The 27,489-nt window shown below is 31.6% G+C and overlaps 3 protein-coding genes across 8 annotated transcripts; 2 read left to right on the top strand and 1 right to left on the bottom strand.

Annotated features, from left to right (window-relative positions):
• Positions 1-12: 12 nt before the first annotated feature.
• Positions 13-1,536, top strand: LOC128396849 (uncharacterized). Of its 2 annotated transcripts, none has more exons than XM_053357483.1 (3): positions 13-239; positions 323-585; positions 695-1,536. In XM_053357483.1, exons 1-3 carry the CDS (start codon positions 193-195, stop codon positions 1,288-1,290), a joined length of 906 nt encoding a protein of 301 aa, XP_053213458.1. In that variant the 5' UTR covers positions 13-192; the 3' UTR covers positions 1,291-1,536. The 2 variants fall into 2 exon arrangements, with proteins under 2 accessions (XP_053213458.1, XP_053213459.1); XM_053357484.1 differs by having other exon boundaries at positions 770-1,536.
• On the bottom strand, positions 1,521-3,702 carry LOC128396841 (vacuolar protein sorting-associated protein 33A-like). Its single transcript, XM_053357470.1, has 3 exons — positions 3,545-3,702; positions 1,808-3,467; positions 1,521-1,726 (listed from the first exon to the last, which is right to left on the bottom strand). Exons 1-3 carry the CDS (start codon positions 3,638-3,640, stop codon positions 1,626-1,628), a joined length of 1,857 nt encoding a protein of 618 aa, XP_053213445.1. The 5' UTR covers positions 3,641-3,702; the 3' UTR covers positions 1,521-1,625.
• Positions 3,703-4,347: 645 nt separating this feature from the next.
• LOC128396840 (ubiquitin carboxyl-terminal hydrolase 48-like) lies at positions 4,348-26,982 on the top strand. 5 transcript variants are annotated; one of them, XM_053357468.1, is made up of 12 exons: positions 13,858-13,997; positions 14,432-14,480; positions 14,630-14,673; positions 15,140-15,226; positions 16,256-16,372; positions 19,432-19,541; positions 21,876-22,036; positions 22,613-22,786; positions 24,048-24,173; positions 25,665-25,719; positions 25,795-25,821; positions 26,843-26,982. In XM_053357468.1, the coding sequence occupies exons 2-12, from the start codon at positions 14,457-14,459 to the stop codon at positions 26,863-26,865; spliced, it is 948 nt and encodes a 315-aa protein (XP_053213443.1). In that variant the 5' UTR covers positions 13,858-13,997; positions 14,432-14,456; the 3' UTR covers positions 26,866-26,982. The 5 variants fall into 5 exon arrangements, with proteins under 5 accessions (XP_053213439.1, XP_053213442.1, XP_053213440.1 ...); XM_053357469.1 differs by lacking the exon at positions 13,858-13,997 and adding an exon at positions 14,233-14,356; XM_053357465.1 differs by lacking the exons at positions 16,256-16,372; positions 19,432-19,541; positions 21,876-22,036; ... (3 more) ...; positions 25,795-25,821; positions 26,843-26,982 and adding exons at positions 4,361-4,835; positions 4,954-5,125; positions 5,642-6,018; ... (1 more) ...; positions 10,553-11,207; positions 13,360-13,472 and having other exon boundaries at positions 13,808-13,997; positions 15,140-15,194.
• Positions 26,983-27,489: the final 507 nt, after the last annotated feature.

The following is a 27,489-nucleotide window of genomic DNA, read 5'->3' on the forward strand; positions in this document are numbered from 1 at the left end:
CTGAGAGACTCATTGAAATTTTCTGGTTGTTTTGTTTCGATTGTCATTAGTAATTGTTTTTTCTTTATTATTTTGTGTTCATCTTAATTGCATTTGAGTGAAGTCATTTTCTTCTCTATTCATTGAGTCGACGAACACTAATCTTGATTTCTCTCTCATTCATTGGATGAAGTATATTGAAGAAATTAAGAAATGATGTTTTTGCCCAATTCAGAAAGGCAAATTAATCTGTCCTCCAGGTGAGTTGATCAACTATTGGCTATAATGGGGCTTTTGATTTATCCATTTTCTGATTTCTTGTATACTTATTTATTTATTACAGTGATTACAGGACACCAACTAGTATTCTAAGTTCACTTGGATTCAACGCAAATTATAATCCTCTCAATACCGATCCTGTGACTAATCCAACCAATTTGAATGGTGTTAATAACATGATGGACAATTATAATAGCTTTTGGTCACATACTGTCCCTACTAACATGCCTTGGGCTCAGCCACAAATGCAGCCAAATCCTACAAATTTGAATCCTTTTGTAGCTCATCCTTACATTATGAGATTTACTGCTGGACCATCAATTTACAGTAAGTATTTCGTTAAATGTTCCCTTTCATCTCTTAGGCCTCATTTGAGTTTTGCATGTATTCGTTTCTTTATTTACCTTTTATTTTATTTACCTCATACCTTGATTAGACGAAATTTGCTCTCCTGATCCATGTACTTCTCAAACTGCTACTGAATGGGAACTTTTGAATAAACTTTCTTCAGGAACTGGAACCTGTACGTCCAACCTACATTTAAAGAGACGAAAGAGTTCAGATGATGAGGATCTTGACGAAAACATTGGTCAACCACCTACAAAACAGTATATCAGTGAAGATAAAGTGACAGCAAAATTCAATGAAATGAGTCTAAGCAATGTTGAATCACTGGATCATGCAAACTCACCTACCAGAGAAGATGATGAATTTGAGAGCGAAGAGGAGATCTCAAATGACGACCTAAAACCTACTATTGTACTTTCAGATGAAGTTAAACAAGCTTTAAACGCTCGTAACGACAGGATTGAGCGACTTTTCCAAGACGAATTAAATAAGTCAACTAAATCACTCGTTCTCTGGCAACCTCCGATTGGATTACTACCTCCTCCATTGAATGTATATCAAAATGAAAAGAAGGAAGAGGAAGAGACGACCATAAATATTCCTAAATCTTTTGAATCATTGGAGGTCGATGTCGATACTTGTGATAACTGCCTCATGGATGCTAATGAGATGATGGACTTATGATCATGAATTTTTCACTTTCACTTCTTTTTCAATCTTCCTTTTTGTTCGCAGATTTATGAGATTAATTCCGATATTGATTATACCCAATACCTGGATTCATTTTACATAATATGATATAAATTCTTGTCTGTTCAATGATATGACAATCTCATTGCACATAATGTTTAAGTTACCAAAATCAACCACCATTAAATTATAAACCACTAAAATTGTCTTATAAAATTTGTCTCGTTGTTTATACATGAATCCCAGTGGGTGCACTTTAATTAATTTTGATATAATACTTAAAATAAAAATACAACAGCTTTAAATTAATTAACAAAATTGTTGATACTTCATAAAAATGGCTTCTTCTTATCGAAAGTTTCTCCAAGTGAATTGATGAAAGTCTTCCCATTGATTATATGCGTGGTTCCAATAAGAAATTCAACGTTTACTGTAAAGTAGAAAATGATTAATTATTTCAGAGCGAAAATCAAAGATCTCAATAATGGTACAAGAAAAGTTCGCAACTTACAATCGGCTCGTTGTGATAACAAACGAAGAGCAGATATTTCGGCAAAAGTAACTCCACCAATGAAGAAAACCAAAACGACTTTAGGTTCGCCTGATTGTGTTGGTGTGGATGCAGAAGAATCGGAATTAAGGCCTTTCTGAAGTCCGTTTGGAATGACCTGTGTTGTTTCAAATGTTGGTTCTGGAAGCAACTTGAGAGCTTCGGGAATCGCTCTCCAACCAGGGTAGATCATGAACTCTGCGAGTCGAACTGAAAGAGGAGCATAACCACTGTAGACATAAGTGATGTCATTATCAGGACCAGAACTTTTCTCTTTAGTTAATCGAAATGTTTTTCTAAGTATATTGTAGTTTTTCACAAGAATACTCGTTCTCTGTTTGATGAGACCAGACTTTTCTAAATTGTTCAAAGTAACAAGATGTTTATATCGATATGTTTGAAGAATCTCACGGAAATAATGGTCGACAGTTTTACTTTTAAGGCCGTTATTTGTGAGAGATTGAAGGCAAATCAGTCGCAGTACCTTGTCCAGTGATTCTTGCTGAGCAATACAATCTTCAATGTAAGTATTAACTTTGTCCGTGTCAACACAATTAACAAACAATTGTTCCACTTCCACTGTTTGGTTAAACTCCTCGGTGTCCACAATGGTTTTGACAATCTCAGCAATGGAAGTTTGATTTCCAAGACTATTCCTGACTGCTTGAAGTGACGGCAATTTCTTCATGAACAGTTTCATTTCATCGACACTTTTTGCTTCATGTCTCTCGTCAATCAAGACCGATAACTTTTTTGCATTATCTCTGATGATCGGTCCGACATCGTAGAAGGTTTTGTCGCGTATTTTACTGTAAATAAGATCAGTTGAATTCAAGCGGAATGATTTGACTTCAGTCGGTGGGTCATTCACACCATCGGCAGTATTGTTACGAATTGAGCTGCTTTCGTTGGACTTGTTAAGTTTGTCCGAAGGTATCTTGATGATTCCATTGTTGATCCCGAATATTTCATCGAGTAGACCTTCGAAAGTCATCTGACTCATTAAGGGTGATACAAAATCAACAGATCGATCAATTAGTAGAAGATTATGTATTTGTGGAACAATTTGTGACTCTTTGAGAGACATTTCTTTGCCTAATTTAGTCATCAAGTCAAAGACTCTTTGAGCCCATGGACCTTGTCCATTGACTGTTTCAATGATACCAAATAATGATTGAAGCGTCATGATGGCTCGAGCTACATGAAGTAAACAGGAATAATCTTTGTCAATGAGAAGCTCTTTACAACAATCAGCAAGTTGCATTGAAATGACATCAGAATCCAGTGGGAGTATTTCAATGGGATATTCATTGATACTCGTAATCATTGACAAGACTCCATAATCTTGAAGCTTTTTCTCACAATGCCAACTCTTGTAGGGCATTAATAGAAGATGAATGTCCTTATTCAACGATTGTCGGGTTTCTCCTTGCAAATTGTCAGCGACAATCTTCATGAGAGATGCTTTAGAACGAAGAAAGTAAATCAAACAATCCGCTTGGATGGTCGGCAATTTCTCTGGTCTCAGATGAAGCATTTGAATGACCCCACATTGTTTGAGAAAAGTGAAATCAGCAGCGAGCTCAATGCTTCCAAGTATCTTTCCATCCCAAACGATTGCCTGGATAATTAAAAGTCGAAAGCATAATTAGAATCAACCAACAGCGAAAAAAGTCAAACACGAGAAAATCGCCTTACCTTAGTTCCATTGAATTTTTGTAAACAAGATCGTAATTCATTTCTTGCAACTTCTTTCAAAATCGAAATGTTTAAACGGCTTGACAAATAATCCATGATTAAAGTGACAATTTAATGCACAAACCAAAACAAGAAAATAAAATTTAACAAAACACATGAAATTTTGGCGCATTAATTTAAACTCATTTCGTTGATTACGATTTTCATTCGTAATTCTATTTATAATTCGCCGGTATATAAATTAAATTGTTCAACTATCCAGATTCATTAATCGTGAAGATGAGAAAATATTTGCCATCAAAAGCCAATAGCTAAGGTAATAAAACAGTAAAAATGATTGATAATTAATTGTTATTTTCAATCGAATATGGAAGAGAATTACTCATCATTAGTTTTTTCTTATGTTGCTGATGATCGAGATTCTCACTTATTATCCTCCCTATTTAATAATAATGAAAAGAAACTATAATTGTATATGTGATAGTAATTAACTGTTTCTATTTGATAAAACAGTCAACGAATCTTTTAAAATTCTGATTCACTCTGAACTGATTCCCAACTTCATTCTAATTCAAATTAATCGCTTACCGAATTGTTGCTCCATTTGATCGCCACGAACAAGAAAATTCGATAAAATCAAAATTTTGCTTATTTGCATGGTGTTGATGTTGTTTTCTTGTGATTACTCACAATTAATCGATGAGATAAATTAGCAAAGTTACCAAATGAATCAAATGAATTACATCGGTTATTGTATTTAAAAAAATATCAGAAAAATGAATAAACAGAAAATGAGAAAAACATATAAGAAAGTTATACAAGAATTAAATAAATTATTAAAAGGACTTGGCTATAATTTTACTAAAGATGTTCAAGAAGATAATTAAGAAAATAATTAAAACGATTAAATTACTTCGAAAATTAATCAAAGAAAATTCAAAAAAGGCGGTTTCCAATTTGATTGGTTCGCTGTTGGGTTGACATTTTGTTGATGAATTTAAATGAAAACAAGTCAATAATAAAATTGATATGATGGTAAACTTTTTTTGTTGTGTTGTTATTAATTGTTAGTGTTTGTTTTTTTTCTTATTTATTTATTTTTTTTGTCATTCCTTAATTGGTCACTCGATTGAAGGATTCACCATAATATGCCAGAGTATGAAAAAGTCAACGAGAAAGCTGCTTCCGATTGGGCTGCCACGGTGGATGATAATTGTATCACTTGGGATCATATTTTGAAAGCATATCGACTTCATCTGAAATCTTGTTCTGTTAAATCTAATCCTTGCAAGTAAGTTGACCCACACTGACTTACCTAATTGCCACTTACATGACTTCCGCTTCCATTCAATCGCTTCTACCTGCATTCATTATCTTCTGTACTAATCACTTTCTCATTCTCTCAACAGGCGAAACTGTAGTAATAACCCAAAGTGCATCAGTGGTTTAGGGGAGAATCGTTTACTCAACACTAAGGAAGGCACCAATATTAATTTGGAGGATGAGGAAAGACGAGAACCAGGATCTTTCGCTGGCTTGAAGAATCTTGGAGCTACTTGTTATGTCAATAGTCAGTTGCAGGTTAGCTTTGAACATCGAGATGGCAATAGAAAGATTTTGTGTACATGAGATTATTGAGTACTAGTCTTTCAATGTTACCTTAGAATTGAGTATTTACTTGCATTGTAGAACAGTCTCATTGAGACAAATAAATTACAATTATCAGTTTGATTACTACGTAGACATGGCCAGGTCATAAATTTGTAATCACATTTAGGTGTTGACAACTTCATAAATGATGAGAGACATTTGTCATCCTGTCAATTTACTCATTTACTACCTGAATTGTCAGTCCAAGATTTTTCCTATTATCAAAACAGTAATTGGTCAGTTATGTTTACTCATTGTTTCAAGTCAAAGTAAACTACTTTTGCTTTTCTTTTGTACCATGAAATTAATCAAATTAATTTCTTAATTTGGTATTTTATGTCCACATCAGTCTATTGTCATCATGAGAAATTTGCTGCATTCTACATTCACCAAGCATTTGACTGTTTAATATTTTAAATTGTTATTTTTACACTTGTTCTTCTCTAGGTTTGGTACCACAATCCGTTCTTAAGGGAAGCCATTTATAAATGGAAACCCGATGACGACGAAAAGGAGATTTCGGCTCAACTCAACAGAGCAGTTTCACTGACTGATCTTTCCTCAGGGACCCAGTTCAATCCCGTCTCTCCTGTCGGACAATTACAATTAATATTTGCGCGATTACAGTTTAGTGCAAGACGCTATGTCGATCCAACCCAATTTGTAAATAGTCTACAACTTGATGTTTCACAACAACAAGATGCTCAAGAGTTTAGTAAACTTTTTCTAACTCTTCTTGAAGACGATCTCTCCTCACAAAAGGACCAAAAAGTTAAAAATATCGTTCAAACGCAATATTGTGGCGAATATGAATATGTGACTAGGTTTGTATTAGTCATTTCAATTAAATTTTTCAACTCTTTCTCTTTATTAACTGTTCTTTCTGTTTCTGTTGATCCCTCTAGATGCAGCAATTGTGGAACCGAGTCATTCTCACCGTCAAAATTTTATGAACTAAGTCTTAACATTAGAGGACATAAAGATATTCACCAGTGTTTAGATGAATTCTTTTCGGTAATTAATTATCATATATTTTTATTACTGTTCACTTTTCCTCTCATTTTGCAATTCATTCACAACTGGATGTCGATTGAACTCTTGTTTTGTTCTTGACTCGTTAGAATGGCGAAAAGTAGAATATTAACCCATTGGATTGTAATCCAATGTACCTTCAATTAGAAATGTAATTAGACTTTTCCATTTTGATAATCCAAAACCATAAATGAATGGAGGCTCTATCATTCTTCGATTTGGTTCATCATAGAATTCTAATCATGTGAATTTTCCACCTTAATAAGTGATGGTAGTTTGTCTTATTCGATTGCTATGGCGATTGAATCGAAATTACCCTTGTATTATCTCTTTCTTACGACTACTTTCATTTAGAAAAATCAATTTTAATCTTTCTATCTGTTAATCAACGAATCTTGCGAGCGAATCTTTGATATCAATCTGATTGTGCTTTAGTATTCTAATTAATCACTGAGAAACTGGTAGAACCGATGGATATTGAAATAAATGATTCAACTCACTAATTGAAACTCACATCAGAAACTTGACCATTGTGACTTGTTTCAAGTATATTTATGATTAAGATGATTAGTTTTCCAAATTAAATCAAATCAACACTCCAATAGTTACCGTTACCATAAAAAAACTTGATTAGCTTAACTGATTTCCCTTTTTTCATCGATAAACATTAACCATCTCTATGCTTGTTGATTAACCAACAACAACTGGTTACATGTATTTACTTAGTTTTTTAATTGACTTAAAGTTTAACTAACACATAATCAACTCTGATCAAAACTTTAATCAAGATTTTTTACTCTGATTTGCGTCACTCGTGCAATTGAAATTGAATTGAAAGAATCAAATTTAAAGAATCATCATCAGGCAATTAAGGACTGAACTTATTCAGTGGTCCTTGAGTTAATTCTCATCAAATATCTACTATCTGATCAGCCCGTTTAACCATAATCAGGATGAAAGAAAATTAAATCAACGAAAAAGTATAAGAAACACTTAACCTAAAGAAAGAAATTAACTAATTCGTATATTTGGTTGGTTGCTAAGGCACTTGTACAAGGAATTAGAGAAAAGCTAATCAAGGAGACAGATTCATCCGAAGATTAAAAGAGAGTTGAGCCTGAAGACTTTTATCAATATCTGATGTAATCATAGCCTCGAGCTGATCAAATAAGAAGGATGATCTTCTTTAACTGTAAATGACACCTTATTTTGATGAATCTTTTCGCATAATTGCACCATTTTTTATTCTAATTGCTACTGTCCGCAAATTACTATCAACATTGTCAATCATTAGATGAAGATGAAAATTGTGATTTAGTTTTTATCATGTTCTTTTAGTAACTTGTTTCTTTCTCTTCCTCTGTCAATTGGCTTATCATTTAATCCTTTGCACTCTTGATTAGTCTTATTATCTTCATCCCAATTCAGTTAACATGTTGTTGTAGTTGTTAAACTCAACTTTTCATTCAGTTCCGGATGATGAATATGAATTTAAACAAATTGAAACAATATTTCAAAATTGGTTAAATAATTAATGATTGATCAAGATCCAAATGTTATTCAGATATTGAAATGCTCACTTTTCTTATATAATTAATAACTGTCTTAATCACATGAAGCTCATTTAATCTCAATCTTTACGTAATTTAATTATTTGATCTTGATCCTGATCCGTAATATTAATAAAATGTTCACCTTACCCTTGTACTTATCAAGTTGATCTTGCAATTGTCGTAATTCAATGTTTAATTATCGGCTGGATCATTGATCTCAATTAGGGATAAAATTAATAAATTTTAATAATTGTCTAAGCTATTTTACTCTCCCATTCAGCAATCAGTTGATTGCTCACTTAATTGATCATAAATTAAAAAGCAAGATGATGATAATCTAAGTTTGCTCCTTTAACAGCTCAGTTGATGGTGATTAGTAGATGAACTTATAATTACTTGGGTATCACCTTATTCCCATTGAAACAACACATTCATCTGATTTTGTAATAATTAACTAACGAATCAACTTTAATCACTATCTAACTGTATTTTCTATATTAACAAACAGCAGGATAACCAATACATTGGACAATATTTAGCGCACTCATTTCAATGCAACAAATTAACATGAAATGTATTTTACTCACACGCTGAGTTTAACTAACTAGTTAACTAAAGTTTATTCTGATTATTTAAGTTAAACAGTGAAAATGTCTCCTCCTCAACAATTACAATTTACTATCGTTACTTGTTTGATTGAGGGTAAAAATGGTTAGTCCTAAAAGAGACATTACAATTTGTTAATTACTTGTTAATCATTTGCATTGAAATGAATCTAAATAATCATTATTAAGATTAATTATGATTTTCCATCATAGTTTTCATCCCTTGTTCATCATCTTCTTTGCATACGTTAACCTTGTAATGCGAAAAACAATCAACATTCAAACATTGTTATTGAACTTTTCATCTTTTAATCACCATTTAAACAGAGGTCATCGTCATCATCCTCATCATCTCTTTCTTTCATCACCTTGATCATCTATCTTCATGAATCTCTCTCATTTCTCCAATCTGAATCGTGGGAATCGGGTAAACAATAGCATCGAAACCGAACATTGTTCTTGAATGTTAAATCAATGGGAAGATGTTGATATGATGAACAACAAGAAGAAAGTGAAGATGATGAAGATGAAGATGATGATTTGTTCCAGGTCTCTACCTGATTTTCATCATCATTAACTTTTCTTGATTATATTTACTGAGTCATTATAGCGATTAAATGTCCACCCAAACTCAATCTCTTCATATTGTTGATAATCTGATGATAATCTGTTTGTTTCCTTAAACTGTTTCATTAAACTTTTTCTCGACCATTTTTTTTTACTAAAACCACCTCAAAGCTAAAGATATAATAGAAATTATGATTTTTTCCATTTAATTATCATTTAAACTCAATCAAAGTTTGTTGACAATTTTTTCTTCTCACTGAGTTGATGTAACTTTTTTCTCATTGAGTTAATTTGCTGTGAAGGAAAAAAGTTAAATCGATTCAGTTGTTGATTAAACCTTTTCAATTACCATCCCTTCAGCATTAATTGTTACTCGAATTATTTCAGATTAAAGTCACTCTTATGTGCTTAATCAGTCAATACAATTAATAAATTGTTACTCCGATTATAATCACAGTTATGAGAAGTTGTCAAAATATTATTATACCAGAAAAAAAACTGATTCACTTGAATGCAGTTGACAAAAATAATTAAAGACTTTGGTGTAAATTGTTGTTATTGTTATCAATCAACACTATCAAAGTTTAATCAAGTTATTAATTTATTGGTCACTCTGATTCAGTTGTGACTATCATTGTATTCATGATTATATTTAATTCTGTCTTTTTTTCATCTCACAATTGAATCTGTTGATTATTTCTCTTTAATTGTAATCACTGGACTGATTAATTACTGCCCTTTCTCTTTCTTTTCTGGTTTGTGATTTAATTGGAAAAAAAAGTAACAATCAAAATCTCATTACCAAGTAACCAGATCAGGTCAACTTAATATATCATTTAACATCCATAGTTGAGCATTTAACTTGTTCCCAAGTTGATCAACAATCTTGTATTTGATTGTAAATTTAATTTCTTTTCATTACAACAACAGTTGCTCACAGTTAATTGTTAATCTTGATTAACTTGGTTTTTTGGCATCAGTTTATCAAATCAATTTACTTACGAAAAAAACAACGAATCATTTTGAAACAATTAAGAAAATAAAGAAAACTAATTAACATCCAGATACGATCTTGATTCACAAATCATCATTGCATTAACCTTTGATTGGATTGTGTCAATGACCGATTAAAACAAACCTTAACTGTGTCAATTAAATTGAAACAATTAAAATCTAGATTCGTTTTCAATCCTTACATTTCTCATTGATGATTTACTTTGCTAAGTCGCATTTTGAATCGACAATTAATCATTTACTCATCATACTCAAATTATGTCAGCAAATCAGTTGATGACATTTAATGATTCTCAAGAAATGATTGATTTGAAAACTATTAATATTTTCTGTAACTCATCATCATCTCTCTTCCTGTTTCATTGTTGAAATCATGTGATCTTGATGACATTTAGAGTGATCATCGCGGAGATATTGATAATTGTAATTTACAGAAAATTTTGATTGAAAAGATCAGAGAATCATCAGAATGATGATAATCAACTGCAGTTCTGTTGAATCTCTTGCCGCATAAAATTTCATGTTTTTTATCAATTTTTTCTAATCTTATTTTTCTTTCTTTCTTTTCCTCTTATTTCTCTACTCAGCCTGAGATTCTGGAAGGAAGCAATCAATACTATTGTAATATTTGTGAAAGCAAGCAGAACGTGATCAGAACCATTAGATTGCGAAAGTGTCCACCTTACCTGAATCTTCAGCTTCTTAGGTTTATCTATGATCGTCAGAAAAATTGTAGACGGAAGCTCAATTCATCTATTAACTTTCCTCTCACTTTAGATATGAAGAAATATTTCCAAGAAAGTGTATCGGTTGATTGTACTGAATACAATTTAGTTGCTGTTCTGGTACATAAAGGACAATCGGCACATTCAGGTCACTACATAGCCCATATTAAAGATCGTGAAACAGGCGATTGGTACAAATTCAACGATGAATTTGTTGAAAAAACGCAAGGAAATGTAATTAAATTATGTACTGATAATTCAAAAGAATCTCCACCGAAATTATCGTCAGCAGTTTCCTTGCCGCTTGGAGAGATCAAACCTTCAGCATTTAATGTGACAACTCCATTTACGACAGGACCAAATGCACCCCCATTGTCATCGTCTTCATCCTCACCACCACCACCAACATCATCATCAGTACCACAAACATCAAACAAAACAACTAAGAAAGAGTCAACAAAATTCAGCAAAGGCTCATACATGTTGGTTTATAAAAGTTCAGTTCTTGACGATAAAAGTGAGTAACTTTTTCCCTCGAGTTTATTTATTTTTTTTATTATTATTTTGCACTTTTCTCATTCACACACTTTTCAATTTCATTCACTTTATAACTTTATTATTATCATTATTTATCACAAATCTAATGTCTATTTTTTAGTCAATCAATTGACCAGTTCTCTCATCATGTCCACTATTTGCAATTGTTGATGCATTCATGTAAATGTACTTGTAATTCATCATATCAATGATAATAATAAGCTCGATCATATTGATGCAAATGAAAAGACACGTTGAGCTGATTTATATTATCGTTTATTTGTTTTATATTTTCTCAATAAAATGTTGAGTCTATTGAGAACCTCCAAGAGTCATTTTAGTCATGGAATTAGTCAAGAATCTGTTTGAGCAACTTTTTTCTCTATTTGGTGAAATGCAATCGAATCAAGTTGCAAATATAATTTTATGTTTATCAACCAAATTCCTTTTAAATTGAAAGGGAAAAATGGACGAAACCAATTAATTGGTAAAACAAAATCATCTCGACGTTTGATCGACAACAATTAACAAGTTAAAACTTTTTAAGCTGTTGGATTAACTTTTCCATCGGTTTAGTTTGTTAGAACATCAGTTTGCTTATCGTTGTTATGATTAAATTCATTATTCAATATTATCTTTAATAAGTGTACGCCCGATTCCCACAGCTAATTAAAACTCAGCATAATACTCGAGACAAAATGGTGGTTATTTTAAGATACGAATGAAAGGCTAAATGTTACTCAAGATTCCCGGAAGAAAACAGGGTACCCTCCTTATGCTGTTTCTCCATCATCATCTCCCACAGAAGAAGATGAAGAGAAGATGATGATGGATATGAAGAGAGACCTTGAAGGAATATTTACCCAATAAGTTCTCCACTCAGGAGGTCCATCTACCTGACCAACTTCTTCTCCTTGCAAACACCATCATCGCTCCACCTCCACCTTAATTTCCTAAATTTCAATTTCATTAAGTCTCTATATCCAAATCATGTTTATCTCAATTCCAAGTCAATGGGCTCAACTAAACTTTTCTTCATTTCATGTAACTTTTTGTGTCAATATTTTTTGCTCTTCCATAGAAACTTTTTTATCCATAGACTAATGATGAAGAGTTGCCCAACTTTTTTCTTATTCACTTTGGTCCTAATCTCTTCTTTTGCTTTTTTACCTTCATTTTAAGGTAAAAAGTGTTTTTCACCACGTAACGGTAGCCATTAGTTTTTTGCCTCCTTGTTATACAACTTCATCAATAGCTGCTCCTTTTTTTCAATCATCAGTAGAATGATGATAAAAAAGCAAGAAGATTGAAAGTGTGATGAGTAGTGAATCTTTTGTAAGAAGTTAATTCATTATCTTCATAGGAACAAGTGATAAACAGAACAACATGTTGATACTTTTGTCACGCATTTTTGCTCGAAATTATTGTCATGATTTATGAAACTTTTTCTTTCATTGATTCGACAATCAAACATTTCCAGTCATTATAATTTCTTCAATTCCTTTACAACTTTCTAATGATATCGAGAATTTATCACATTCTGTGATCTTTATTATTACTTTCGAATAAATTTTTTTCTTTCTTTTTCGACAATTTGCTCGAAAAGATTTCATCATTTCAACTCTTTCACTTGCCTGTTTCTCATCATTAACACTGATTTTCATCACCAGTGAACTACTCGAATTTAACTAGAAAAGCGAAATGATTTTCTTACATCCATTCAAATGGGATAATAATTACATTTGATTTAATAAAGAATGAAAAAAATGTTGATTATTTTCCTGTTTTGTTGATTATCTTGCAAATCGATCGTAATTGTGGTATTTGAACAATCATTTCCATTGAAGTTCATTTCTGTTGATACCATGAATCAGATGATAACAAGATACATTTCATTACAATAATATTATTGATTACAATTTAATAGTTTAACCTTGTTGTTCAAATAGTTACATTTATAAACTCAAGTATCATGAAGTTTATTTCTGTAGCAAACCATGAATATGATTGTAATGATATGTGGATGTGAAAATATACCAACAATTATAATTTACATTTAATATTCAAAGTTTTTTATTAACCAAATGATTAAATCAATTATTTTCGTCAATTTGTTTATTTGTTTATTTCAGAATTACCTTCAGATAGCTCAGTTCAATGGGATATTCCTGAATACTTACAAACAATTGTGGTCGAGGAAAATAGTATATTTGAAGACCACCTTGAAATCAAAAGGAAAGAGAGAGTAAGTTACCTTGATTATTATCAATACATTTCATTGATTCAATTGCACTATTATGATATTAAACATGGACGATGATTGTTGGTAAGATAAATTACATCAATTGGCGATTATCTATTAACAAGGTACAATTTATTTGGAGCGTATTTTGTACTGACCATTGATATTATAATGGAGGCCACACATTGATTGATATCGTCAGAATATAATCACTTTGTTTATCTAAATTCAGGCATAACTATGAACAATTATCTTCACTTCTTAATCTTCTCGTTTTCCTTTCATTTTACATTTCAAATGGATCATGATACTTTTAATCTCATCTCATCTCTTTTCAGGATCAGCGATTAGCACTGAACAGAGAGAAACAGGAAGAGATGTTATCCATCTACAAGAAACTTATGCTTACTGATAACGAAGAATCTTTTGAATGGATAAGCAAGAATTGGCTTAAAGATTGGCTTCACAGCGACTTTGAGAGTCCGATCCTCCACTGGACAATTCCAATGCCCTTTGTCCCCATAATAAGTACTTATCTTTTCAATCATTCACCTTCTCATCTTTTCATCAACTCCCTTTCCTTCAACAATAACAGTTAAGTTTCTTTTCATCATTGTCATCATTCTTATCATCTTATTCTTACATAAAACATACACATTGACCAATGTCTAACTTTTGTTTATCATCAGCTCATTTTATTCATGAAAGAACTTTCATCTTGATGAGAATGAAAATGATGGAGAAAAAAATCCAACTTGTTATAAAAAAGCAGCAAATGAACTTTGATGATAACCTTACATAGTCAATTCTAAATTGACTATGTTATTATTTCCATTGTTATCATCATGATTATTATTGCAACATTGTCTTTTCTATATAATTTGATGGTAATTATTATTACCATTGTCAACAATGAATCAAATTCTGATTCTCATTTTTCATCTCTTATTATCCATTTACAGGCTATCCTTAAAAGCTGCTCATGCAATGAAGTGTGTCAATTCCGAAGGGGTTTGTATTCATTCAAATCATGTTATTGTCAACAATTTCTGCCCATCACCTTATCATTTTACCATCATCTTCATTACCATTATTATTACCTCCTTTCTCTCTCTCTCTCTCTCTCTCTCTCTCTCTCTCTCTCTCTCTCTCTCTTCCAGGCATCTATTCTGTTCAGCCTCTATTCGGGTCACCCTAGATTAACGTAAGTGTTTTTGCCCTTTAGCATTAACTGTCTTCTTCTTGTTCGTATTCAATCAGCCGAAAGTAAATTCACCTCAAATTTTCCTTATTCTTCTTCACCTTCTTCTTCCCTGTATCATTTCTGTCATCTTATTGCTCCTTATCATCTCATCTTTTATTTTCGCCATGAAAACTTAGAGAACTTGGTGACTTTTTATCATCATTATCATCTGAAATAATTTTATCAGAAACTTGTATCATATTATTATATGAGAAATTATCTCATGAGACTCACTTTTAAATGATGGATGATAAAATAATAGGTGAATGTTAATTCAAAGGTTGTTGTTGATTTCACTTTGAGATCAAACTGATTTCATCATATTAGATGATGATGATAATAAGAGATTCAATGTTGCTAGAGAGCAAAATGATTGAAATGCTTCTCCATCTTCGTCATCTAATTGATCTTTTCTCCCATCTCTTAGTGATTCTTTGTGTCGTCAATGCGTTGAACTTAAGGTCAATCCAATTCAACCTCAAATGCCACCGATGCCTAAATTAAATCTGCCACTGTAAGTTGACCAAATGCTCTTAATCAAGTTAGTCTATAATCTGGAATCATCATTAACAAAACAACATCATTTTAATAACAATCAACATCCGTAAACAACATTATTTGTTTATTTTGTCGCTTGGTTAAATTACCATGTAATAATAATTATGATAATGACGATAAGCTCAGGGTGGGCTTCACTTGTTTTCACCGTATAAGTATCATCGTGATTAACGATAGCTCATTAGATGTTAATGATGATTACGATGATGAGATTTAACTAGTGTTGATTGTGATTATTATTATCATCATCATCAGCATTTACATTTCCTTGTGTATTTCTTTCTGTTTCTCCATCTCATCTTTATCATAACCTAATTGCCCCTCCTCATGAATGACCATTGATATTCTGGTCATCATCAAGTCAACATAAGATTTGAAGTTATCCATGATGGATGAGCGGAAGAAAAGCAAACCTAATGATCTTTTGATTGGTCTGCTAAATTGTTTTTTATTATTATGATTGTTATTAATTTTTCTTTCTTGATTATGGACAATTTACGATTTGTAGGAAAGTGAAATTTAGTCTCTTAAAATGAGAAAAAGAGGGAAAAGATGAAGATGAGGATGAGGATGAGAAGAAGACGAAATAAGGTAGAAGGATATTCTTCAATCTCATGTCACTCCATCAATTGATTGATGACTTTTTCTTTTCTATCTACACTCCAACACACCCAATGTGAAAATATCGGTCTTTCTTCATCATCTCCCTTTCTTCGGGATTTAAGTCTCTTCACTTTCACTCTTTGTCCCACTCGATCAGTCCAGTTACCTAATTTCAATTGATACAATCGTCAATCCTTCATCTTCAAGATTGAACATTTCGAGTTAATTTTACCCACGATTATATTATTACGACCTCATTCATTATTTATGGTTGGAAATCAGAAACAACATGATGATTATTACCAAAATAATTCGCTTAATCTCATTTCAAATTTCTATTCATTTATATCTAATCGAATATTATTTTGTTATTAATAAACAGAGATCCTGTTAATTACGATTGTCCAACTGTAAATGAGACAAAAGAAGAATTAAAATGTATTCACCAAAGATCATCATTTCCATCGACAATAGGAGATCAAAATTTTCCTGAACTTAAGTAAGTATAAATTAATATCAAGTATTTTTTGGTTAATGGAAATTTTCAATAATCACCGAAAATCGGACTGAAAAACTTATAAAACAAAAGGAAATAAGTTTATGACAATTGTTGGTAGTTATTCCAATCAAACTGATGTGGAAAAGATGTTACTCTGATGAGAGATGCTTTACAAGACCCTTAGCATCCTCATCCTTTGCTCGCTCATTATCATGTTACTTTTTCGCCCAAAGTAGAAATGCCAATTTAGCAGACAAACTGTTGTGCTCATTAACCTGATCCATTGAACATAAATTTATCAATTTTCACTTGCACCAACAAAGTCAAACTTAAACTGTCCAATATCGTAACCATAGTTAAATTGAATTTATGTCGATGATGATGAGATGATTCTGACACTGTCTTGTCTCAATAATCTCAGCATTATCTTCCCTTTTATCCACTTCAATCACTATCTCCCAATCCATCAATCAATTGCATTTCATCCTCAGTCATTTTTTTCTCCATTGGAACAGTTGAAACACGTTCCTTTGGTTTTCTAGAAGATCCAATGGATCTTTACAAGTCTAAGATGCTTTTCAGATCCGATTCACTCGATTTGTTTATAACATTGTGAAAGCATTTTCTCTGTCGCGTGTTACATTGTTTTTCCTTTTCCTTTTTTTCGCCATCATCATTTTTTGCATCTTCTTCTTCAAATCTATCATCATCATCATCAGTAGCATCTCGATCTCTCGCTTCTTCTTTTTCCCTTTTTCTGATCCATCTTCCTGTTTTTTATCTTCATCTTTACTGTTCATTGGTGCACATAACAAAAAAAGTTAAATGAACCATTGGATTGAAAACATTTAAAATCGTAATGCATCAACATAATATTACAAATGGAATAATATTTTCATGAAAATTACATCAGTCTACGTTAAATTTATTTATTATCACAAATCTTCACCGATTAAAATTGCAAATCAATAGTTATCATGAATATACTAATATTATAACTCACCGAGAGGGCCAGAGAATCATATTACTATTGAAACAATCAAAATTACTTTGCAACATCTTGTTAACAGTTTCACAATTTTCACTGAATAATATTTTGTATGCGAACCATGAAACTAAGTCAAGGTTAACATTTTATTAAATATTGATACTATGGCAACTTATTGAGTCGATTTGATTGATAAACTTACTCTTCTGGACTTGTTATCAATTCACCTTTGACTTTGATATATTAGCGAATTGAATTAAGTGATTTGTTTATATTGACATAATACATTTGACAATAATGTTTGGACAAATTTCACTGCGAAATTGTTTTCACTGTTAACATGATCAGGTTGATTTAAAGATTTTGATAAAGAAAAGGATGAGGATGAAGACGAAGATGAGCTTAATTTGCTAGAGCAACAGTTTCTCAAAGAAAAGATGGAGAAAAAGAGAAAGAGAAAAGGTGAAAGGGATAAAACGTATATTATGCATTCATCTTCATGTCACCTTATCATTTGATTGATGAGTTTCCCTTATCTATCTAGACTCCAACATACACACACCCATTGAAAATATTGGTCTTTCCTCATCCTCATCATCCTCATCATCTCCATCTTTTGCATCATTATCATCGCAAACTCTATCATTATCACTACCATTCAACTTCAATGTAAAGTTTCACTCTTCCTTTGCTCACAACTTTCACTTCTTGTCGCACTCAATCAGCCCATCCACCTAATTTCATCAAAATCTGTTGTGATTCCAATCACATCAATGAAATTAGTCAATAGCAATCGTTTTACCCACGATGATACCGTTACAATGTAACACTATGTTGTCCATGTCTATGGATCACTTGGTGACAAAGATTAGTGTTACATTGTGTTAATATGAACGATTACGGTTCACACTTTGTGCGTCAAGTCAATAAATTATTTGTAATACCGATAATCAGACTCCAGGTACAAATAAAAGCACTTAGATGCTGTTACTTTAAATCCTCTTACTTATTCTTTACAGGTAATATCCCAGGTATCCGGTCATAGGTCATATCAATAAAAAGTTTCGACTAAACTTTTTTCATGGTCATTCAAACTCTCGTCATTCTTTTATGCTCAACCCTTTTTTATTCATTCTTTTCATAAATTCAAGAATCTTTAAGTTCAGAGTAAACTTGAATCTATTATTTATTAATATTATCTAAGTGTTTTTCTCAATCGAACAGTATATTTAATTGAGCCTGCGATTAAATTTATGGCTATAAGTATGATAGCTTTGATTAACATTAAACATCCAACATTCAATCGGCTCTTTGTTGAATTCTGTGATTATCAACATGCGATACCAAAGGAAATTAGTTCTTATTGTATCGTATTTAGATGATTTGAACATTCTCATCATCGATTGTATTGTTATATTGTAATGAATTGGTTCTCAATCTAGACAAATGATTAATCTATTTTGTCAATCGAATTCAACATTTGTAATCATCTTTCTCTTGTGAGGTCTAATCTAGATCATCATGGTTCTCATCATGATCCTCCTTCTTCTTTTCATGGTCATCATCTTGTTCATGAGATTCCCAAACTAAAATTCGATGCCTTTTATTGTTACCCTTGGGGTAAAACAATCAACTGTCAATTTGATTACCATTTACCTCTATTAAAATCACCTATCCTCACATTAGCATCATCATTATGATCATAATCACCATAATAATCAAGAAATCGTTGAGAATAATTATATTTAATCTCATTTGAACATTACATTTAATATTAATTCATGATGCAAAAGCTAAAGAGAGAATTAATTTAAATGATATTCTGCAGGAACATTCAAATCCAATTAAAAAAATGTTAACATTAATCAACTATTTTCATGAGTGTAATTGTTGATAATCATCCTCATCACCTAATAATTATACGATTAAGTTTATCAATCATTCATTTCAATAAACTAAAAAACTTTGAAAATTGATTAAGATGAAAAAATCTGATTAATTTCATCTCTATTCTGTTCTATCGGTCCATTTAATCATGATTTTTTCTCTTTGTTTTCTTTATTATCGACAGAAAAAATGACGAAATGAGCAAATCATCAGAATTGAACAATTATGAACAACTTGTTCTTACCATGAAAGTCAATGGGATGAATGATGAAAACGTTAACATAAACGATTCAGGTAAGAAAAGTAAAAGAAATGTTGTCAATCATCATTCGTATTATTTATTTAAATTATCATCACAATTGAATGATAATGATGATAAATTTGAAATGATCATTTTCTTAACTAACCTAAACCACACACAAAGTCATTGGTGCTGATCCATTACTTCCCACAGTTTCCACCCCATAACAACCCACCCACCTCCCACTTTTTACTTTTCACTTGCCCTCAGGCCAAATCTCCGCCTTCCTCATTATATCTTTCATCGTCTCATTTTTCATCTTCATAACAATTGTTATCATCATAATCATCTCTTTCAATGATTTTCAATCCTTGTTTTTGTTTGTTCATTTTTTACCTTCATTCACATAGTTTTTTACTATCTTCTTATTACACTTTCTCTGTTTTCTTTTTCTATCATCACCATCATCAACTTTTTTTGCATCTTCTTATTTTCTTGATCTCCATCATCATCATCATGTATCTTCCTTCAAGTCTTTCACCCTCTGATCACGCTTAATTACCCCTTGAAGGAGCGAATCTGTTTGTAACAAAATTTACAGAATAACAAAAAAAGTCAAAGGCCTCAAGAAGAAGTTAATATAAGCACAACTTCACCTTTTCTCTTTTCAGTTCTCCGCATCTTTTACGTCTTCCTCATCTCTCATCATCTTTCTTTCCAAGGTGATGCGAAAAAAATTGAAAATTATAATAGTGATAAACTTTTACAGAAACTGCATTAGTTTTCAATCAGTTGTCTCTTTTTTCACCTCGACAATTGCGACAACTTTGCATTAGTTTTGATGGTATCTTGAAGCAGCGAAATGTTGATCAGTTCATCAGATGAATTTGCTTGTATGAAAAAAATGCAGGATTAAAGACAAAAAACATTGAGATCTAATTAGTTTTGCAGCTAATCTATTTTTCAATTAGTTCTTAATACATAAAATCCTTGTTTCCCTTTTGCATTTTATCATCAAACTAATAAAACCTACAGAATGTAAGATTTCAATTCTCGTCATTATTATTATTATCATCTCTCTCTCTCTCTCTCTCTCTCTCTCTCTCTCTCTCTCTCTCTCTCTCTCTCTCTCTCTGTCTCCAAGTTTTCTTGATTTTTTTCTTGCAAGAAAAAAAGATGCGTAAAGTCACAATCTAAAAATTGTAACAAACTGAATATCTCATAGAGAACCAAAGAAATCATACAACTTGTATTCAAGAGATTACTCTTGTTTTCCTTATTCCTTTTCTCCATCATCTCTGTTTCTCTCTCATGAGAGACCGAGTAAGATATTGATGAAGGGAGACTGAGGGATGATAAAGATGATACTGAGTTTGTACTGATTTAGCCCTGCTAATGGCATTTTGATGAGCCATCTCATAAGAAAGAGGAATATCATCATCATCATCTCATTGATACTTTTTAGTTACAAATAATATCTCAAAAGTTTCAGTTTTATGCTTCATCTTCATCATTATCATGATACGGAAAACTTGTGATGTTCAGAATTTTCTTCATCCTCGTCCTCATCATCTTGATCATTATGATCAAACAATGACCCAAAACACTAACCAAATCTTAATGTACCAAATTAAATGCTTAACCATCAAATTATTAGATCAACAACCATTTATTTTATCATTTCAACACATTAACAATTGTACGAAAAAAGGTTTATCAATATTAACTAATTTAATTGTATTGCCATTAGAAGGAGTATTTAAATAACCATTTTTCAATCATTTTTGTCCTGAAAACATTAACATGAAGATTATTATCAAATCCACAAAAACATTTACTTATCATCTCATCTCCCTCCTTCTCATCAACACAACTCATTATTCTCTCTTTCTATTCTCCATCCTCATCTTCTCATATCTTCTCATCCCGTGGGTCAAACCAAAACTCTCTCCTCATATTTGTCTATGTAAATACTATTCAAAAATGATTATGATGACGATGATAATGATGATTATGATGAGGAAGAAAATGAGGAAGAAAAAATGATCCTCAACATCCCTTGTGGATTATAGATTTTAAATTACGACACTTTCTTAATTTCTTTTTACATCAATTTCTCTTCTCATCCTCATCACTCTTTATCCTAACTAACTCTTACACTGATGACATGAATCCCTCATTTGTGGCGGTCTTGATGATACCCAACTCATCATCATCTTTTTTGCTTCTTACTTCATCTTCATCATCATTATCATCCCTTCTCTCTCTCTCTCTCTCTTCAATACCCTTTTTTGCTTTATAATGTTCATTTTTCTTTCTTTCATCACCTCTTCCTCCTCTTATCATCATCTCAAATCATCTTTCTTCCCATCTATCATCATCAACAGCTCATTGCAAACCTTGTTCGGATCAGCTGGTTGAAAAAGAAATGGAGAAACTTTCAAACTACAAAGATGCTAAAATTTATGTAAGAAAAATACAAAACGAGCCAGATGACCAACAAGACCCTGATGCCGAAGATGATAGTTATGATTCATCATTTCAAGGTGTAAGTAGACATAAAATGACCATCACATAAAGAATGGCGATCGCCATACATTTAGTCTTGACCGATTTCCAATTGAATAATCACTTTGAGATGTTTTTATCATTGAAATGGAAAAATATTTGTATTTCTTTTTTTTTCATTTGCTAACGACCATCGAATCTTATTAATCTGAGTCTTCGATCTAATTCAATAATGATTACAATTCTATTATAAAATCGGCTAATCAATATCTTGAAACAGTAAACATTGTGTTCATTAAACTTGAAGTTTAACAAACTGATCAGTAACTGATGTTAATCACTAACTTATTGAGCCATTAAAGTTTCATAATTAACATTGATTGGTAAATTGTCTGTATAACTTTTCACTACAATTGGCCATATTTCACCATATTTTGGTTTATTTAAAAGCCCATCTTGAAAACGGAAATAAGGTTTTCCTGACTGCCCCTTATCCATTAATCAGAATCAATCTAATTGACGGAAATACACAACACCTCAAGAAAATTGAATTAGTTTCATTTTATTTGATTAATTGACTCTGAATTTTGTTTCTTTCATTGATAATCTCCAACAGGTAACCCGTAAACGAATGAAAAATCAACAAGGCATCGAGTCTCATTCCATTCAAAGTGCTCCTCCCGCAAGTCCTCGAGATGCACCGAGACGCAGCTCAAGGAGACGTAAATATCGAGATGAACGAGAATTCACTGTTTCCTCTTTACAAACTTTACTTTCTCTTAAAATCGAGGTAATCCTTCATTTCTTTTTCATCTTAATCGCATCCTAATTGCTTAACAACAATCAATCATTATCCTCGAAAGAAACTCTACTTGTGATCAATGGTCTTTCGAGTGTCAGGTCTTCATGCTCATCCTTTGTGAATAATTATCATCCAAAGCAAGAAGATAAGAAATGACCACATTATCTGTTAATATTAATGAGTTTCCATCATCTTCTTGTTGTGGTTCATCATTTTATCTTTTCCCAACTTGTTCTGTTACAATCATCATCTTTCACCTTTTTTACTTGTCCCCTCATCTCTTGTCCTCATCTCGTCCGTTAATAGTAAAGTGTGTTATCAATTCAAGGATAAATTAGTGAGGTTAATTGTTGGGTGTTGATTTTCATTAAATCACAAAGATGCTCAGGAAACAAGAAGAAGATAAATCAACACCTCATAATAATAGTTAACGAGAAAAAGAAGCAAAAAACTAACTTAATATTACTAATCTGATTTTACGGTTAATTATCTTGATTAGCTGTTGTTGGTTGATAATCATTAATAAAAAAAGTTCATCTGGTTCATTTTTATTCAGTCAAATGAAGATTCCTCCTCTTCCCTCATTACCTGTTGTCGGTGCATCAATTTATTACCGGAAGGTTTCGTCTCCTTAATTGTTGATCATTGACAACGACGATTCGTATTGTCCATATTAACTGCTCTTTGTCATCGAGAATCAACTCTAACATCAATTAATGTTTATTGTTGATTTAAATTGTTTGATGACATCGAGAGTAAACAAAAGATCAAATTAAGTTGGTATTGTTGTTTACCTTTTTTAATTAACCGTTAATCTCATATTGTTAATTGTTAATTACTGTTAGTTTATTTGTTTTAAACTTGACATGAGTACAAATCAAACGTTTTATTCAATTTCATTCTGTTCATGATTATCTTGATATCGTCATCAACGACTCAGATTGCAGATCATTGATCACTATCACTTATATTGATCAAGTTGATTGACCTTTGATTGTGATTTGATTTAATTTTAATTGAACAAATTGGAATTTCATCAAATTGATTGTTACCATTCATTGTTTACTGATTATTTGTTTCAACACAATCAATCACATTATTGAACACAAAAGCTTCAGCATACAAACAGAATCAACTCAGATTGATGTAAATGTAAACCAATTGAAAAAAACAATTGATTGGTTTTATTGCAATCGGATAATTTTTATTAAATTTCTCATCAACTAATTAAAATTCATTACGATCACAGATAATGCACGATTTTAAGGTGGCTCCTTACGACCAAGACCTTTTCCTAAATGAAGTGCCTTTACAAGGAAACGATCGGACCCTAGCAGAGCTTGGAATTGTTCCTAATTGCTTAATATATTTAAAGGTAAGAAAATGATTCTAATTTCGATAACTAATAAAATCGAAAATGTTATTCGATTCACTTGAATGGATCGAATTCACTTTCTCAAGTAATTTAAAGTCTTTGGGCATTTAAACTGCATAATTTTTATTTATATTCTGGGAACTTGTGTTTTTTATGCTATTTCCTTATTCCAATTTCTTATTCTGTTACCTGTTCAACTTTTTTTATCAATCGAGCAAAAAACTTTTCTAACCCTTTGTATTAATGAACATATGGTTTATATGTAAGATCTGTTTCTCTCCATCATCTTCATCCTTTCGGTTACCTTGTCCTTCACCTTAACAAACAAAATGATTCTTTCTCTCCCTTCACCTCCTCCTTTTCTTTATTTCATTTAATTTTCGTATTCTCAAAGGATTCTTATTATTACTTTTACCCTTCACCTTTGTACTTTTCAACTTGAAACTGTTATTCTACTTGACAGAAACATCAACAGCATCTTTCTTACCCTTTCTTTCATCCCACTTGCCCCTTCATCCTCTTCGTCGTCTTCCTACCAAACCCAAAACCATCACTGTTTCGGGTCTTCCGTCTCCTCCTCTCATAATCTCTCTTTCCTCATAAACCTTTCATATGTTACCTGATTACATCGAATCACGATGAATCTCTTTGTACCTTTGCCCTTAACCTTGAAAAAAAGCGAAACTTTTATTACCTTTTCTGTTTCTTGATGAAATTTTATTTCTTTGACTTTTATATTCTTGTTCATTTGATCGTCTCTCTCTCTCTCTCTCAACTGTTCACTCTATCACAATATTTCTATTTATCTTGTATTTTATGTTGACGATTTACCTTTAATCATGAAGCAAGAAAGACACAATCAAAGACTCTCACGGATTTTCACTAATCAACCAGATACTTTAACTTGATTCCCATCAAACTTATCCCTAAATTTTATCCTTTATTAAGACCAAACTATATTTTCTCGTTGCCTTAGATTGCTAATCAATTTTTAATGAAAATTATCAATTCATGCAATCAATCATTAGCTTCTTTCACTACTCATATAATTAGGTAACATGTTTATTTGTTATTGCTTTTAATTGTTAGGGTTAAGTTACTAGTTTTTGTTTGTTATCATTTTTACAATGATTCCGTGTTAATTACCATCAACACGATTATTGATAATGTAATTAATCAATTGTTGTCGGTGTGAAAACTATTACACCTTCAGTGTTCACGATATGACAACTTTATTAACTCATTGATTAACATTTTCTCTCAATATCAACAACAATTCACTTTCCTCTTCATTTGCTACTGATTTTTTTCTTAACCCTCTTGATTAACCCTTTAATTGTAATCAACCGAAAGTAAGAAGAGAAATAATAATTTAACAATAATGATGAATGAGATCGTTCTTATCCACTGAATCATAATTTGAACCGTTAATTGTTTAACCATCGATCGATTACTAATCAATAGTTAAATTGTTTCATTATTTTTATGTAGGTTGATGAGCCAAGTTGCAGTGGTTCTTCAATGATGGAAGAAGATTATATCAAAGGTAAATCACGTTAATTAACAGGAAAAATGTACAAATCATCATTAATTATTTCATTTATTCTATTCTATTATTCAGATCATGCCCCTGAAACAGGTTTCAAAGGTAAGATTATTAATCTTAACAATAAATTTCGAGATTAAAGATCCAAATGATGAATAATAAACTTAATTGATTCGCAAATTGCATGTGAAACATTATTGGTTACATTCAACTAACCATCAAAGTGAATTAGTTAATTTCCAATTAGTCTTCCAAATGATAAACTGATAAAATTTGATGAACAACATAACTTTTATCATCTTCATCCTCCTATTGCAGTTTTTTCAAAGTTTATAATAACTTTTTATATTATTTGTTTTGTTTGCATCAACAACAAAATTGATTTATAAATTACATTAATACCCAACTATTATTTAATGGTAATTAGTCTTATTATGACAATTTGAATAAATTAGATTAATTTGATACTATGAAAGGTATTTACAAGCAAATACTTGTCTTTACCTTGATGAGAATCAACTGAAAGTATCAAATAGACTTTTACTTTACAAGACATTACCTTTTTTATATAATCTTCATCTTCATCTTCATCTCCATCTTCATCTTCCCATTGATAACACTTACAACATTTTCATCACTTTTTTGCTCTCTTCTTGTAAATCTTTTTTCTCTTGTTTGTCTTGTTTTTTATCTTATGTATTCATCCTTATAAGGTGTTTTTTCATCTTCTCCATCATCAATCTCACCTTTACCCATATCACTCACTAACCTTTGTTTACTCAAAAATGTACCGTTAACTTTTACCATCCTAAGAATCAATGTTGACAATTAATTTATAATTTTTTTCTTGTTTCACTCGCATCAGTTTTTGCTTTTTCTCAACCATTGGAAACATTTGAATAATTTCTCTAAATGTATATGATAATTTTCATCATGATGAGTTATCATCATCTAATTAATGATTCTCATTGAAAATATTCATCAAAGAATTAAAAGTTTCATGAAAAAACTTTTCATTTCTGTACATAAGTGTACAAGTACATGAATTGAAAGGGATCTCCTCACGATTATCATCTTATTCAAATTATTGATCAGTAATTATCATTATATTTCTGTCTCTTAGGAACTCAATTGCAAAAATGTTGATAAACTGGAGAAATGATGGGAAAGAAGGATAAATGAAGATCAACGTTTTGATTGACCTGCTGATTGAAACCATTAATCTTAATCCAAAGTAAAAGTTATTCTGATATAAAGAACGATGTCAAATGTTTAATCAACACGAAATTGATGCTTTTGTTTTAAACTTCGCTGATTGTTGTCACTTTTTTTTTTGGTTTCTCATCATCAATCTCTCTCCTTTATCGTCATCACCGTTCAAATCTGATAATTTGGCCTGACGAAAGATCGACGTTGATCAAACTCAACCATCTAAACAATAACAATGAAAGAAAAGTAAAAAACGAAAACAAAAGCGTCAATGAAATAGTTGATTCGTTGCTACAAAGACGAGCTTCATCTCCGTCGTCATCAACTTTATCTTCATCATCATCTTAGTCCGTCGAGTGTCCCGATAATGATGATGAAGATAAACTGAGCAAACTCAATGAGAAAAGTTGATTGTATCAGCCAATCGCAAGAAGGAGTGGTTTCAAAGTCTCTCTTTCATCTCTTTCTTTTTCTCTTCCATCCCCTTTCTTTATCTTCTTCTCTCTCTCTTCTCTCTCTCTCTCTCACTCTCACTCACTCAATGTGATGTGTATCATGCAA

This window comes from Panonychus citri, unplaced genomic scaffold (genome assembly GCF_014898815.1).
Source record: "Panonychus citri isolate SS breed McGregor unplaced genomic scaffold, ASM1489881v1 Contig00028, whole genome shotgun sequence".
In the NCBI taxonomy this organism is placed as follows: domain Eukaryota; kingdom Metazoa; phylum Arthropoda; class Arachnida; order Trombidiformes; family Tetranychidae; genus Panonychus; species Panonychus citri.